The sequence below is a fragment of the Dipodomys ordii genome, unplaced genomic scaffold (genome assembly GCF_000151885.1).
Source record: "Dipodomys ordii isolate 6190 unplaced genomic scaffold, Dord_2.0 Scaffold5, whole genome shotgun sequence".
Lineage (NCBI taxonomy): Eukaryota > Metazoa > Chordata > Mammalia > Rodentia > Heteromyidae > Dipodomys > Dipodomys ordii.
In genome coordinates, this window is record NW_012267221.1 from 38,392,071 (window position 1) to 38,405,845 (window position 13,775).

General features: G+C 37.4%; 1 protein-coding gene across 2 annotated transcripts in view; it reads right to left on the bottom strand.

The window, feature by feature from the left end:
- Tmeff2 (transmembrane protein with EGF-like and two follistatin-like domains 2) overlaps nucleotides 1-13,221 on the bottom strand; it is a 265,120-nt gene extending 251,899 nt beyond the window's left edge. For both annotated transcript variants that reach the window (XM_013027968.1, XM_013027960.1), the window contains exons 1-3: nucleotides 12,597-13,221; nucleotides 10,158-10,267; nucleotides 1,125-1,254 (exon numbers count right to left, since the gene is read on the bottom strand). In XM_013027968.1, coding sequence (XP_012883422.1) covers nucleotides 1,125-1,254; nucleotides 10,158-10,267; nucleotides 12,597-12,768 — 412 coding nt within the window. In that variant the 5' untranslated portion in view covers nucleotides 12,769-13,221. The remainder of the gene's footprint in view (nucleotides 1-1,124; nucleotides 1,255-10,157; nucleotides 10,268-12,596) is intronic.
- Between the last annotated feature and the right edge of the window lie 554 nt (nucleotides 13,222-13,775).

Consider the following 13,775-nt stretch of genomic DNA (forward strand, 5'->3'; position numbering starts at 1 on the left):
CTCATTTTTAGAAATACAAATAGGCAACAATCCATTTTGGAATATTACTTGTTGCTAATAGCCAATAGTCTAAAGATAATTTCAAGGAATATGAGACTCTTCTCTTTGCTCATTTTCTAACCTACCCAAACCATCAAATGCATACTTTTTATATAATACTCTAAAATAGACATAAAGTTATCTCAGGGAGATTTGAGTCAAATAAACTTTCCCAGACACTAATCTCTCTTTCTAGTCTTGAAAGAAATGTATATACTTTCCTGAATATGATTATATCACTCAAATGCTCAGAAATGATGACTTTCTATGAAGATGCTTACGTGCTATTAAGTGTAACTTTCATGAGGCACAGAAGTTCCTTTACCATAAGTGATAGTGATATCTCAATCTACCATCAAAATGAAGCTCCATTTTATACTTTATCCAGCTGGGCTGTATCACTCTTGGTGTTATTCTGCCTGTAATGCTACTAAGCTGTAATAACCACAGCGCATGAAAGGAAAACCTCAAAAACTAATGAGCATATAAACTCACTTTCCCTCCTTTCTTTACAGCATTCTGGAATCAAACACCCATGTTAACTGTAAGATTGGACAGGTGTTAGTATAAATCATGTCTGCTATCACTGCATTCTTCAATACAGTTTGCTAAATGGTAACATAACTATTTTGTAGTTATAATTTTAGATTTTAACTTCAGAACTCAAATCTGCAAAACTAACTTCCAGCATATAATTCTCCCTTTCACAATAAACTTGATCAATGATATATATATATATATATATGATATATGAGCAGTCAACATTTCTAGTTACATTTTATTAAAATGTTTGTATTTATTGAACAGCACATATATATATATATATGTGTGTATATATATATGTGTGTGTGTGTGTGTTTATAAACGTATATAACAGTACCCTTAAGGTGCATTTTCTCTTCTATAACTGATGGTGAAAAAAGAATAAAATGAAATAATGAATGGTTTGAACAAAAGAATTAGTAGATACTCTAGAAAATATATAGTCTGGATATTTATTTGGAGAGAGCTAAATAGAAAAAGCAAGCCATGATTTCTGGATTCAAAATATACTCAGAAGGTTTCAAACAGAACCAGTTACTTACCTGTGGCACAGGATCCTTCAGAAACTACGAGTATTTCACTCTGCTGTTTGCATGCAGCCTGACGCAGGTAACACTCATTCTGGTAGCTCTCCCCATTGGAGCCACACACAGGCACATAGTCACTGTTGCACTGGGAAACAAAGAGGTATAAACCTATGGTTATTTTCATAGTCTGTATTATTTTGACATTCCAAGCACAAATAATCATCAGCACACAAACTGTATATCTTCTATTTCAGTCATCCCCTTCGTATCATGTAAGATTGTGATCTTGTAAGTGCATCATTTAACTAGACAACATGTTGGAAAGGAACTTTACAACTTGGAGGGGGAGGGGAATCCGGGGAAGCAAAAGCAGGAGAAAACGAAAGAGGGGGTAACACTGTTTGAAAAGAAATGTACTCATTACCTTACTTATGTAACTGTAACCCCACTGTGCATCACCTTTACAATAAAATAAAATTAAAAAAATAAAGATACAAGCAGACAATGTCAATCAGCCAGCATATCATTTGCTATAGAAAGAGGTAATAAATGTATCTAAATTGATGAAATGATTGCAACAAAGTGACTGAATAAGTAGCACATATTAAATATACTAATAAATTTATAACTTATTTATTATCTGTTATTTTGATAGCATAAATCTACCAAACATGATAAACCATAATCCCAAATACAGTAGAATGTTGAAGTCATTCCAAACAAGACTAACAGGTTTGGAGAAACATGTAAGTAAAATGCTCCCCTTCTCCAATACAGGTACTGCTTGGTTATCATTTTCTGCTTAATTTTGATCTGCACACATTTTTTGAATATTCATAAAAGAAGCTGATTTATAAATGACTTTTTTACTTATCTTCAAAGCAGGCTAAAAAACAAAACAAGAATATATAGATATAATTCTACAACTACTAAATTGTATGTCTGCTTTACTGCACATTCAAAAGTGACTATTAGTACATATTTTAGAATGAGAAAAATGGATTAAAAATATCCTCATTAAAAAGTACACATTTTTACAATGGAAATTAGGCAACCCACTGGGCATATTCAGGATAATATAATCACACTCTAAGGCATTAGAGATACTTGGCTGTGTCCTATACCTGCTAATTACACCAGGGATGTGATTAGCTCCTGATTACTACTACTGATGTACTTCATTGTTTAATTATAACAAATATAATGACCAAATTGAGTATTTGTAAATCCTTACTTATGCCAGAAACTAAGTAAATTGATGCATAGAGATACATGTGAACATAAAGTTCCTCCTTTCAACTTTTAATTAAAATAGTTGCACTTTTGAAATTCTGTAAATTTATATATATGTGTGTGTGTATGTGTGTCTGTCTGTCTGTCTGTGTCTCTCTCACTCTCTCTATCGCTCTATCTTAAGCCAATGATCCAGTGAGATTGCTGAGAAAGCTTCACATATAATTTTAAACCAAAAACTTATAAGTAAACCTCAACTCCAGGATTTATGAAAAAACTCTCAGAAGATAAGAATGTGATAGACTGAAAACCTGAAATGTATTCCTCTTATCTAATTTATTAAAATACCTAGACTGCTTTATTCCAGGCAGCTGTTTGGTTCTTTCTATTTTTGCCTAATAGTTCAGACATGTGTATATGACATTTCAAGATTCTCTGAAAATCTATGCATCTTGCTTTTCATCTACCACTAAATAATTAGTTTATTTTTGCTAATTATGATCTACTTTTTCTAAACAGCAAATTCAACTGTATGAAACTCATGGTAGTGGTAATTGCTAAGGTGACTTTTGTATATATTTTAGAAATACTCATCTTTATTTCTATAATAAATATTTATCTTTATTTCTATAATTTATAATCTAGATATCTGGATACTTTTTATATAATAATTCCATTCCCAAGTTATGTTATTTGTTTCCAAGCTCAGTCAGTTTACAAGATTATCCATAGAAACATTTGTTTCTTTTTCTGGTGCTATGTTTTGAAATCAAGCTCTTGGTCTTTCCCACCCTATTTTTTCAGTTGGTGCTCTACCACTTGAGTCATATCTCCAGACTTGATTTTTGCTGATTATTTTAAGGAATGACTCTCACAGATTTTTCTATGCAGTCTTATTTTAAACTACATACCTCTATATGGCAGCATTCTGAGTAACTAAGGACCACTGCTACCAATATAAAAATAGATTTGATTGTGTGTGTGTTTTGTAAATATTTCAATGATCTTTAACTAAATAAACAGCTTATTTTAAAATCAGGTGACACCTATATAAGGGATAGCTTTCAAAAGCTTTCCATAGAGATAAATATTGTTTGCTTGCATTTGAAAACTGACCTACCATAGGACAGAATGTTCTTAGTACTACTTAAGACAGAAGGCAACAGGAAAATGTCAAGTATGTGCAATACTTGCAAACATATGAATAAGAATGGACCTATTGCCATTAATGTTGGCCAGGGAAGCAAGTGAATGGATAAGTGCTCCAAAAAAATGCACTGTTCAGAACTTGGTACAAAAGAATGCTAAGAAGGCTTTGTAGAACTCATTAATACTCTAATAGTTTCCAAGCACATGGATGAGAGATCAGAAAGAAGGAAACATCTGCTAACATTATGGGCAATATATTGGTAAACTTCTCAGCAGACACATGAGAGTAAAATCTAGTTAAGTTCTCCTGCTTGGGCCTAGCTTCTTGCTCCTAGTTATTTTTTATTTAATTTTTTTTTTGTCGGTCGTGGGGCTTGAACTCTGGGCCTGGGCGCTGTCCCTCAGCTCTTCAGCTCAAGGCGAGCGCTTTACCACTTGAGCTACAGCGTCACTTCCAGCTCCTAGTTATTTTTTAATCTCCATCTCCAAATCCCAGTTGTGATATTTGATATACAATTATTTGAGCTTATATATTCTTTGTCCAACCCCTAAAATGTTTCTATTCATTCTTCTTATGTACTTCTACAGATTAATCAAGTGTAGAGTCTGTGGACTGCAAGTGGGAAGTGAGAAATATTATTACTTCTGTGAAGTCCTATTACACAATGCTTATATGCATCTTAAAATATCATATAAACTGATGAAGTGCTCATATGTCACTTCTGAGGGATGCAGTAAGCCAAATGTGAACAGTGTTAAAAGCAGAGCTGCCAAGTTCCATGCACAAGCCAAAAGGGGGATTTGTATAGAGCTGACAAGAGCTTAACCACAAATTACTGCCATGATGTTTTTGGCCCTGAGTACCCTGACTTGCAATCAATATGAATATCATAAAGAAGAAGCATAGCCTAAGACATTTAAGTTCAAGAGCAGAAGTCTAGTCTGAAGTTTGGGGGTTTATATCTATTTGTCTGTTTGTTTACTTGTTTGTTTTTGCCAGTCCTAGGGCTTGAAACTCAGGACCTGGATGCTCCCTGAGCCTCTTTGTGTTCAACTCTAGCCACAACACCACATCTGTTTTTTTCTCAGTAGCTTATTGCAGATAAGACTCTCATGTACTTTATTGCTTGGGCTGGCTTCGAACTGAGATCCTCAGATATAAGCCTCCTGAGTAGCGAAGATAATAAGCATGAGCCACAGGTGGCCAGCTGTTGGTTTTTGTTTTCGTAACTGTCTTGTCACAGCAAGGCAGTTGTGTGCTTGTGTGTATCACTCAAAATTTAACAAGTTTATAGCTTAGTTTCTCCTTTTGAAATAAATAGTTAATGGGCATAGTTGGGAATGAACAAATTCATACCTTTAAACATGAAGTGCTTTGGAAATATCACTTATAAAAAGTATAAATTATTTGGATTCCATGACATGAATTTCATCTAGCAGAGTCACCATTTACCATTAATTAAAACATGGCATTTCTAAAATTTAAATAAAAGAATAAAAGCAAAATAACCCTAAGCATTCAAACAGGTTAACTGCTGCATCAGAATATGCCTAGTTGTTGGAAATGGTTTATAGTGGTAATCAGTACACTTCTCAGTTTGAGAAGAAAAGGTAATATTAAGTGATTATTTTGGTAAAGGCCACATATTGGCTGGCTAATGAAAAAACAAGACTCAGACATAGATGGTTAGGCCCATGAAGTTATGTAATGTACATTTTGTGACTCTTTTTGCTTAAGATATTTTCAAAACTTTATAATTTATTTCCCAAATAGTTTTTTCAATAGAATTATTTTGTTCAAAAACTTCCACATTACCTAAGAAAGTAGAAATGTAACATACTAATGCATTCAGCAACTTGACATATTGTGATATATAGAATTCATTTTTGCTACGAAGAAATAAAAAAGGACATTAGAAGTTTTCCATATGCTTTATTGCTTATATGGTTAATAAGAATGTTTTTTAGCTGAGATCTCAGCATACAGAAGCTATGTATGACTTAACTTTTATATATTGTCGGCACCTTCTACGAAGTCTGGCATGTGGAAGGTGCTCAGCAGATGTTAAGTGAATTCTGTTATAATCCCAGTTGTCAAAGACTTAGGAAGAATGGCTTGTATATGGCAAATTTCTTTTCCAAAGATGAAAAAAAGATTAAAAAAATAACATTGCATATGTTGCAGTTATTTGACCATTCCACAAGTAACTTTTACTTTTGTGTGACAGAGTCCATTTCCTTAAATGTACATTTTTATGGCTTTAAAAGTGGGCAGGCCGCCGATGTGGTCAATGTGACTGTGCAATGTCTTGTGTTAGGATACAGCTTTTACCTGGCTCCTTCTCTTTCCTTCAGGGCCCAGAAAACTTTGTGACCCAGAAAACTCAAACTAGCCTGTACCAAAAGTGCATACATGAAAAGGAACCAAGATCCCCGCTGTAGTCAGACATGAGTTAGAGCCTAGAGATGAGTATAACACCAAATCTTTGATTTCCCTTTCCTTGCCCCTTAGCTGATGACAAAAGAGAGAAGATACGAGCTTTCTCCAAGAAGTTTTGTTCAATTGTAGATTCATGAATAAACAAGATATTCATTGTCTATTCTGGGCAACTTGTTATGCAGCCGTAGTAATTGCAACAGCTACAGATGTAAAGCAGGGCTCTTTAACGGAAAATATTTATCATTTATATTAAATAATGTCTGAAAAATATAAGGCTTCTTATTTTTTAAATTATAAGGCAATCATTGGTCATTGCATGATCAGCCTTATTAATTATGTATCTTCTTCTGTCTTTTCTATTTTACATTATTCTTTGTTTCTCCCCTTCCTATCTTATTTTATCCATCCCAGTTACAGATCTACCATTCCTAAATTTTATAACTGGATTTCATACCACTTGGTACACAGACAAGAAAGTAGGTTGCATGAAATTGCAGGATATTTTTGGTATTCATATTATCACCTAAAAATCAGTTTTACAATTTCAGTATCCCTTCTCTGAAATGTTTGGGACTAGAAGTATTTCAGATTTTGGAGTTTGAAAATTTTTCCATAAATTTCACAAATATGAAATCGAACATGCTTTAGAATACCAAGCATTTGGAGCATGATGTCAGATTTAAGAGTATTCTGGAATTTGGATTTCTGAATTATATATTCTCAACCTGTGTTGATTTGACTACTAAGTTACGTTTATAATAAATTAATCCTTTTGATGTGTTATTATTATAATTTACAATTATAATATCTTTAAAATATTTGACTTATTATCAAAATACCAGGTTCATACACTAGGATCACCACTTTATGGACCTGAATTCCTTCATTTTTAAGAGGAGAAGGAAGAGGGAAAAAAGAAGGAGAAAACAATTATTTAACCCAGTTGTAAGAAATAAATGAGTTAACCAGTTTGAAGAGTAGAAATCAGTTCAAATCATCTAAGTGACATTAAAGCATAGATGCATTTTAATGACTCAATAATAAATCAAACTGATCAAGACACTGATTCATATGTACGAATCCTAGATATTGAGGAGGGTGATGTCTAAGAATCAAGGTTCCAAGCTAACCCCTAGATAAATTTGAGAAACTCTTTTTTCCAATTAGCCAGAAAAACATCTGGAAGTTAAAGTCTGGTTCAAGTTGTAGAGCGCCAGCCATCAGTGAAAAAACTTCAAATATTGTATTGAAGCCCAAATATCAGCAATGGTAAAAACAACATCAACAACAACCTTCAACATAATCCAAATGAGAAGAAAATAGATTACATATGTTCATTACTTTTTGAAATCTGTCTCTCAGCCACAAAAACTTAAGATGTTTTTGAATTCATGCTTACATTTGAAAATGTGGGAGAAACAAATTTAGAATACTATGTAGGAAAATAAATGTCAAGATCTCTCTGACACAAAAACAGACACAAAGCTGGGTGTCAGTGGTTCATGCTTGTAATCCTAGCTACTCAAGAGGCTGAGATACGAGGTTCATGTCTCAAAGCCAGGAAGGGCAGGAAAGCCTAACAGACTTCTATCTCCAATTAATTACCAAGAAGATGGAAATGGCACTGTGGCTCAAAGTGGTAGAGCACTGCCTATGAGCACAAAAATGTAGGGACAGTGACCAGGTCCTGAATTCAAGCCCTGGGATCAGCAAAAAAAGAAAAGAGAAAAAGAAGGAAAGGATGCAAGGAAGGAAGGAAGGAAGGAAAGAAGGAAGGAAGGAAAGAAAGGGAAGAAAGAAAATCTCAGATTCATTAGAAAGTACTAGGAGAAGACTGAATCAAGAAACTTTTAGTTTATGATTATCTAGTATTCTTTATCCAACTTGTACATTTTATGTAATGTACAACTTAAATCAGACAGTCTGTCGGTTTGGTATATGCACCATACATTTTCTACTAAGGAAGTATTTTCTTGTACCAGATTGGCAACTATTGCAAAGTACATTAAGAGGATTAGAAATCCAGTAGTAAAGTTCAAATGCTACAAGGATTAGTAAAAGCAAATTCACATTTCAGTTGTGTTTCAAGCTTTTATTCATTGCTCCGTCTATTCTACCTCACATTTTTTGACAATTAACAACTGCTGACCAAGGAATGAATATACAAATAACTGCTGAGAAAATATTTTAGTAAATCTTCTGTGGCAGCTATGAATACAACACAGTTCTTTTTGTAAGAAAATTATACATTATCATTTATCCTTTTGAATGCAATCGTTCATTTAGAATTCTACCAATTATTCTTTCTCTCCTCTGAGTGGAGTCTTAAGAGTCATGTTTTTCCCTTTCAGGAATATTGTCCCTGATTCATTTTATACTGTTTATACACTCTGTGTCAACTCATGGTCATAAAATAAGAAAAAAATTATTGGAATCATAGAATTAAAGGGCAAGTTCCACAAAATACTGACAGCCTTTAATTAGGGACTGATATTTCCCTTAGTTAATATGTTAAGAAATAATAAATCCAGAAGTTTTCTTGCTCCATTTCTCTCATATCAGTCATTGAGAGAACACAAGTATATTATTAACTGTAGTGGAGACTTGGGAAAAGATGATGTCATTTGCATGTTTAATATACACCAATATGTTTCTAACATTATAACATGGTCTTAAAGACTGTGGTGAAGTTACAGGAATACCTACACACTAAATATGTACTTTATAAATGCCAGATGTTTTAAGGGAGAAAAATAACATTTATGAGAGTTTTGAGCTTAGAAAGAAGTAACTGAAGTCAACATTAAATATAAACTCCCTTTTATGTCTCCCTGTGATTTTGAATTCAAAATATAAAATATTTATTTTTTACCAATTCTTAGTAATACCTACTAAATCAAACATTTGAACTTGAGTTTGTTATAATTTGTTCAATAGTGTTTGTTCTTAAAGATCTTGGAAAGCATTTCTGATGTCCCATCCACAGATTTGTTTATATCAATATTTATTGGTTGAGTCTTATGCTAGATATCAAAGTTCACTTTAAAATTCAATTCAACATTCAAGGGTGAATAAGAGGTATTAGCGGAATGCTTATATGACTTGAAGAGATATATATGACCACATAGATATTTTGAGAGGAAAACAAGATTTATAATTTATATGGTAGAAAGCATTCATTAAATAATGACTATAACAAAAATATTTACGGTTTTGTCTCTAATAACCTAATAACCGATCTTTAATGATACCAGATTTGTAACCTCTCTTCTCTTTGTTCTAACTTTTTAAAAAATATAATTTATTGTTATCATTAACGTATTGCATAGTGGGGTTTCCATTTCATAAATCATGAATATACTTATAAGTTATGAGTACATTCCTTTTTTTGGACAATGACATCCTTTGCTTTGCATTCCCCCAACTTCCCCCTCCCATCCCTGCCCACAAGTTACATAGGTCATTTCTCACATAGTGTACACTGAATATTGCATTTGTTCCCCTCTCTCCCATCCCTTTCTTGCAACCCCCCTCTGACCTATGACATAAAAAACAAAAGTAAATACCAACAGACACAACAATAACAGCAAAAATGTTTTCACTTTTGAAATCATTATATTACAAAGTGCCTCTTCCCCATGTTCATGTTCATGACTTGCAGCTCTATATGCTCATTGGATTCCTAGGAGAGTTACTTTGTTTGACTCGTGTGTCCATGAACAAGTTCACATAGACTAATAAGGTCAATGATTTCTTCCAAACAAACACAGTAGTTGGGGAGTTGTCTAGATATGAAGTAATTTAAAAGTTTTAATCACATGATCAAGCTAATTAAGTCCCAAACCCATTAAAACAAAGACCAATGAGATCAAAAGATGAAAGCCCAAGTAAAAGTGAAACAAAATACAAATCCATCCTTAGTATCCATCAGTCATTTGACTATTATTAATCACCAGTTGACTTATGAAGTGTGTATTGGAAAAATCAAAGAAATGTTTTTTTTTTAGCCAACATCTCCAAAGCACAAACTGAAGCTTGCTACCTTCAGTGGTATTTATAACTATGGCACATATCTCCAAAAATGTGTATGTCTTCTTGCCATCAGCTGGCTCTCTTGCCAGTACTATTGTCTGGTGCCAGCTTTCCTCTTAGCTTGTATAGCTATAATATGCTGAAGGATGGGTTATAAAAGAGGAACTAGAAGAGGCAAATATCAGATATCTTACCTTGAACTGACAGACGCAAGTCACAGTGTCTCCAATTCTCAAACATTCCCCATCAAATTTACAGGTGTTGGTGTCACAAAGGAAGAGATCATTTTCTCTGTCATCGTAACCTCAAATTTGAAGAGAACACCCCAGTCATTAAAAATGTTATAATCTTAGCAAAACTGAACACTATCTTGAAGCATGAGAATAATTTCCCTAACTTTGGATTCCAACAACCATGGATGTTCTACCAAGACAGTCTCTACCTACCACCTAAAAAAATAATCTATCAAATTATAAATATTCATTTCCATTTTCAAATCGTTTTTTAGTCAATTTCTCCTTCTATATCCTCCTAGGTTGCTGCTATTTTCTTTTAGCTTTGGTTACTACTGACAGTGGTGAAAGAAAGTTTAACAGTTGCTCTCTAGTTTCTTTAATTTTACTCATTAAGTGGACTATGTTTAGGACTCACAAACTCAATATTTTGGCAAACACTGCTGAGAGCGTCTAAATTCCATTTGCCATGTAATTCTTCTTTGCTTCAAGGGTCAAACAATCCTTTATTTGGAATTTTTCCAGACAAAGAGGAAACAAAGCCCCAATAATAAAGATAAACAGACACAGTGTTTTCTGTGATGGTCTGTCTGGCTGAAATGAAGATTGATCACCTCTGCGTAAACAGGGGTGGGAGGTAGGGGTGACAAGTTCTGGACAATCTACCTTAGAAAGCCCATATACTTTTTTTTTTTAGTTTGCGCATATCCCTTTAAGATATGTAGCTAATAATGAATGTCTTGATTGTGAATGCTGGTTTCACACTTAAAATCTAGCAATTTCATAAAAGAATATTCTAATTAGCAATGATGCAAACTAGCCATGTTGGACTATAAAATCATCAACATTGAAACGATCAATTCAAGGATTGTTTAATGCTCTGATAATAATGCAATTAACAGGTGATTGGGTAAGCATATTCAAAATGAAACTTTTTCTTTAAAAAATAGCATACATGTGTGCATGAACCCAGAATTATAAAAAAAATGTTGAACTTTATAAAAATCCCCGATTTAGAAACTACTAAAAGCAGAATAAAAAGTTGATTTATTGGCTTAAATCTAATAGAGTTGCAAATCTTAAACTTGTCTTAAGAGGGATAAACTATAATGATGCATATTAATTATCCTCTTGGGTTTTATGCTAGTAACTTATAACTGGTATATCATTTCACTTATAACTAATATTCATCCCTTCCTCTCAAAAGTTGCATACACTGTTTTTTGCTTACATACATTCATAATAGGCAATTCTTTCGAGCTAGAATTAATTGTAGCTGATTTATATATTCAGAACATGAAATAGTATATACACATTTGCCAGAACTAGAACAGACCAGACCTAGGGGACAATACCCAGGCATGTTAATGGAGTGTAAAATACCAATGAAATCACACCACAATTCCAATTGGTATAATACAGGCTGTCATACTGAAATGTGAAGGCAGCCAGCTAGGAAGAGTGCAGCTACTCTCATTCTTGGGCCCTAGTTAATTAGGAAATTTCGACAGAGTGAAATCCGCAAAGCTCTTGGGTTTAGACTCTGAAGGGACCCTAACGAGCAAGAGGACATCCAAACCCACGTTACCAAACCTGGCCAAGGTTTGGTAATAGCCTCTTGGGGTCGTTTCACTGTCCACTCCTGGGAGAACCTGCCCCGCTTTGGTCATACCTGCTCCAGCCTGGAAGCTGTAAAGGGTTTTTCTTCCTATCACCACACAGGAGCTCAAGGAAATAGGAGCTGGGTAGTACTGGATTGAAAAATCGGAGTTGTTTTAGAAAGAGGAGAGAGAGAGAGAAGAGAGGAGAGATGGGGGAGGGAGGGAAAGAGTGCAGATATGTCTTCCCCTTGCCCCCTGAAATCGACCCTCTTTAGAATCTATGTGACCTGGTCTTGAACGAGAGACCACCTCATTTTCAAGACACTTTTGGCACGAATCAGTGATTCCCCCGCAGTCTTCATCTGATTTATTGCTTTGTGGCTCATTCTTTCTCATAAAGTTATTTCTTGTTTATCCTAGCCAGACTTTTTTTTTTTTTTATGACGGGAAAGATTCTGTTCTAGTGCTTCCCCTAGGGTTGGTCCTCCTTTCAGCGAATCCAGAAAAAAAAATAAGAAAGAAAGAAAAACATCCCATTGAATATTTCTCGAAAACCCTCGCAGCTCCAATTCAAATGCCAGCACCCAAAGGTGCCCATCCCTGCACCATCCGCCCCTCCCCTCCCTCGAGACCAGAAACAATTCCCAGTGTTTCTCTGGATGGAGCTAAGAAGTCTCTGGTTCGGGGCAGTGGGAGGCTAAGGGGCTGCAGAGTCGCACTGGGGTAGACTGGTCTGTGCAAGCAACTCTGCGCGTTCGGTTGTGGGATTAAGGGTTTGGGGCTGAGGGTCTGGACTTACCGGAGCAGTTCCAGCCGGTGGGGGTTTGGCAGTCACTTAAGGAGGTAGGGAAGGCGGCGAGCTTCACGGGGCGGACCACGATGAGCAGCATCACCGGCAGCAACAGCAGCCAGCAAAAGCCCTCGCAAAGTGTCCAGCCGCTGCACTGCCGCGGGGACTCCCACAGCACCATGACTAGTTCGCGCAACTCTGCAGCAGCACACCGCTTCGGAAGAACGCAGGATCGCGGGGGCCACGCAGCGGGCTACTGAGCATCCCGCGGACGGCGGCAGCAGGAGCGGCGGCGGCGGGGGCGGCAGGGACACCCGGAGGGGAAGCAGCAGCCAAACCCGCGCATGATCCCCCGAGTTTCAGCAACACGCAGTGACCCGGCTCAGCCCGGGGAGCGAGAGGGTCGGCGGCTGAGACGCTACTCCCGAGACGCGGAGAGCTCCTGCCATCGGGAGGCGTGTGTGTCCGGGGGGAGTGTTCGCGGACACCCCGGGGCAGAAGCCAGAAGCCGGGGGTGGAGTGGGGTGGAGAGGGAGGGCAGAGGAGAGGACTCGGAGGAAGCCGGGTGCAGGGACAGTCAGGGCGCCCCGCAGCCTCCCCGCCGCCTCTCGCGCTCTGCCTCCCGCATCCCTCTGGCGTTTGGGAAGCAGCAGGTCCTTAGCCCGCCCGGGGTCACGTGGGAAGCGGCAGTCGAGCGCTGATTGGCCGAGCGGGATGCAGGTCCCGGGAGGGAGGGGTCGGCGAGGAGGTGCCAGGAGGAGGCGGCCGCCGCGGCCACAGATGGGGCTAGCTCGCTAGGCTTCCAGACCGAATGGGTTGGGTGGGGATGGCTCAGGCGAGAAAGCCAAGGCTTCGGGGTAGGCGACCCCCCCCCTTGGTAGCCCTGGCTTTCATGGTCTGTTCCAGGACGCCCCCTACCGAGCCCCGGGGCTGCCAGACTTGGCACGGCTTCACTCTGGTGCGTGAACCCCGACCGCAAGCCTCCTCCGCGGCTGGGTGGCGGCGTGGTCCTCCGGCAGGAGACGGTGGGGGCGGAAGTGGGGGCAGAAAGGGAAACGGGGAAAAGCAAAGGTGTCCTGGCGGCGCCCGGTACAGGGCTGCTGGGGAGTGCAGTCGGGGAGTGCTTCGGAAGGCATGGAGCCCAGGGATGCCTGAGCAAGAGTAGAGGGAGCGAAGGAAGGGCTGAGA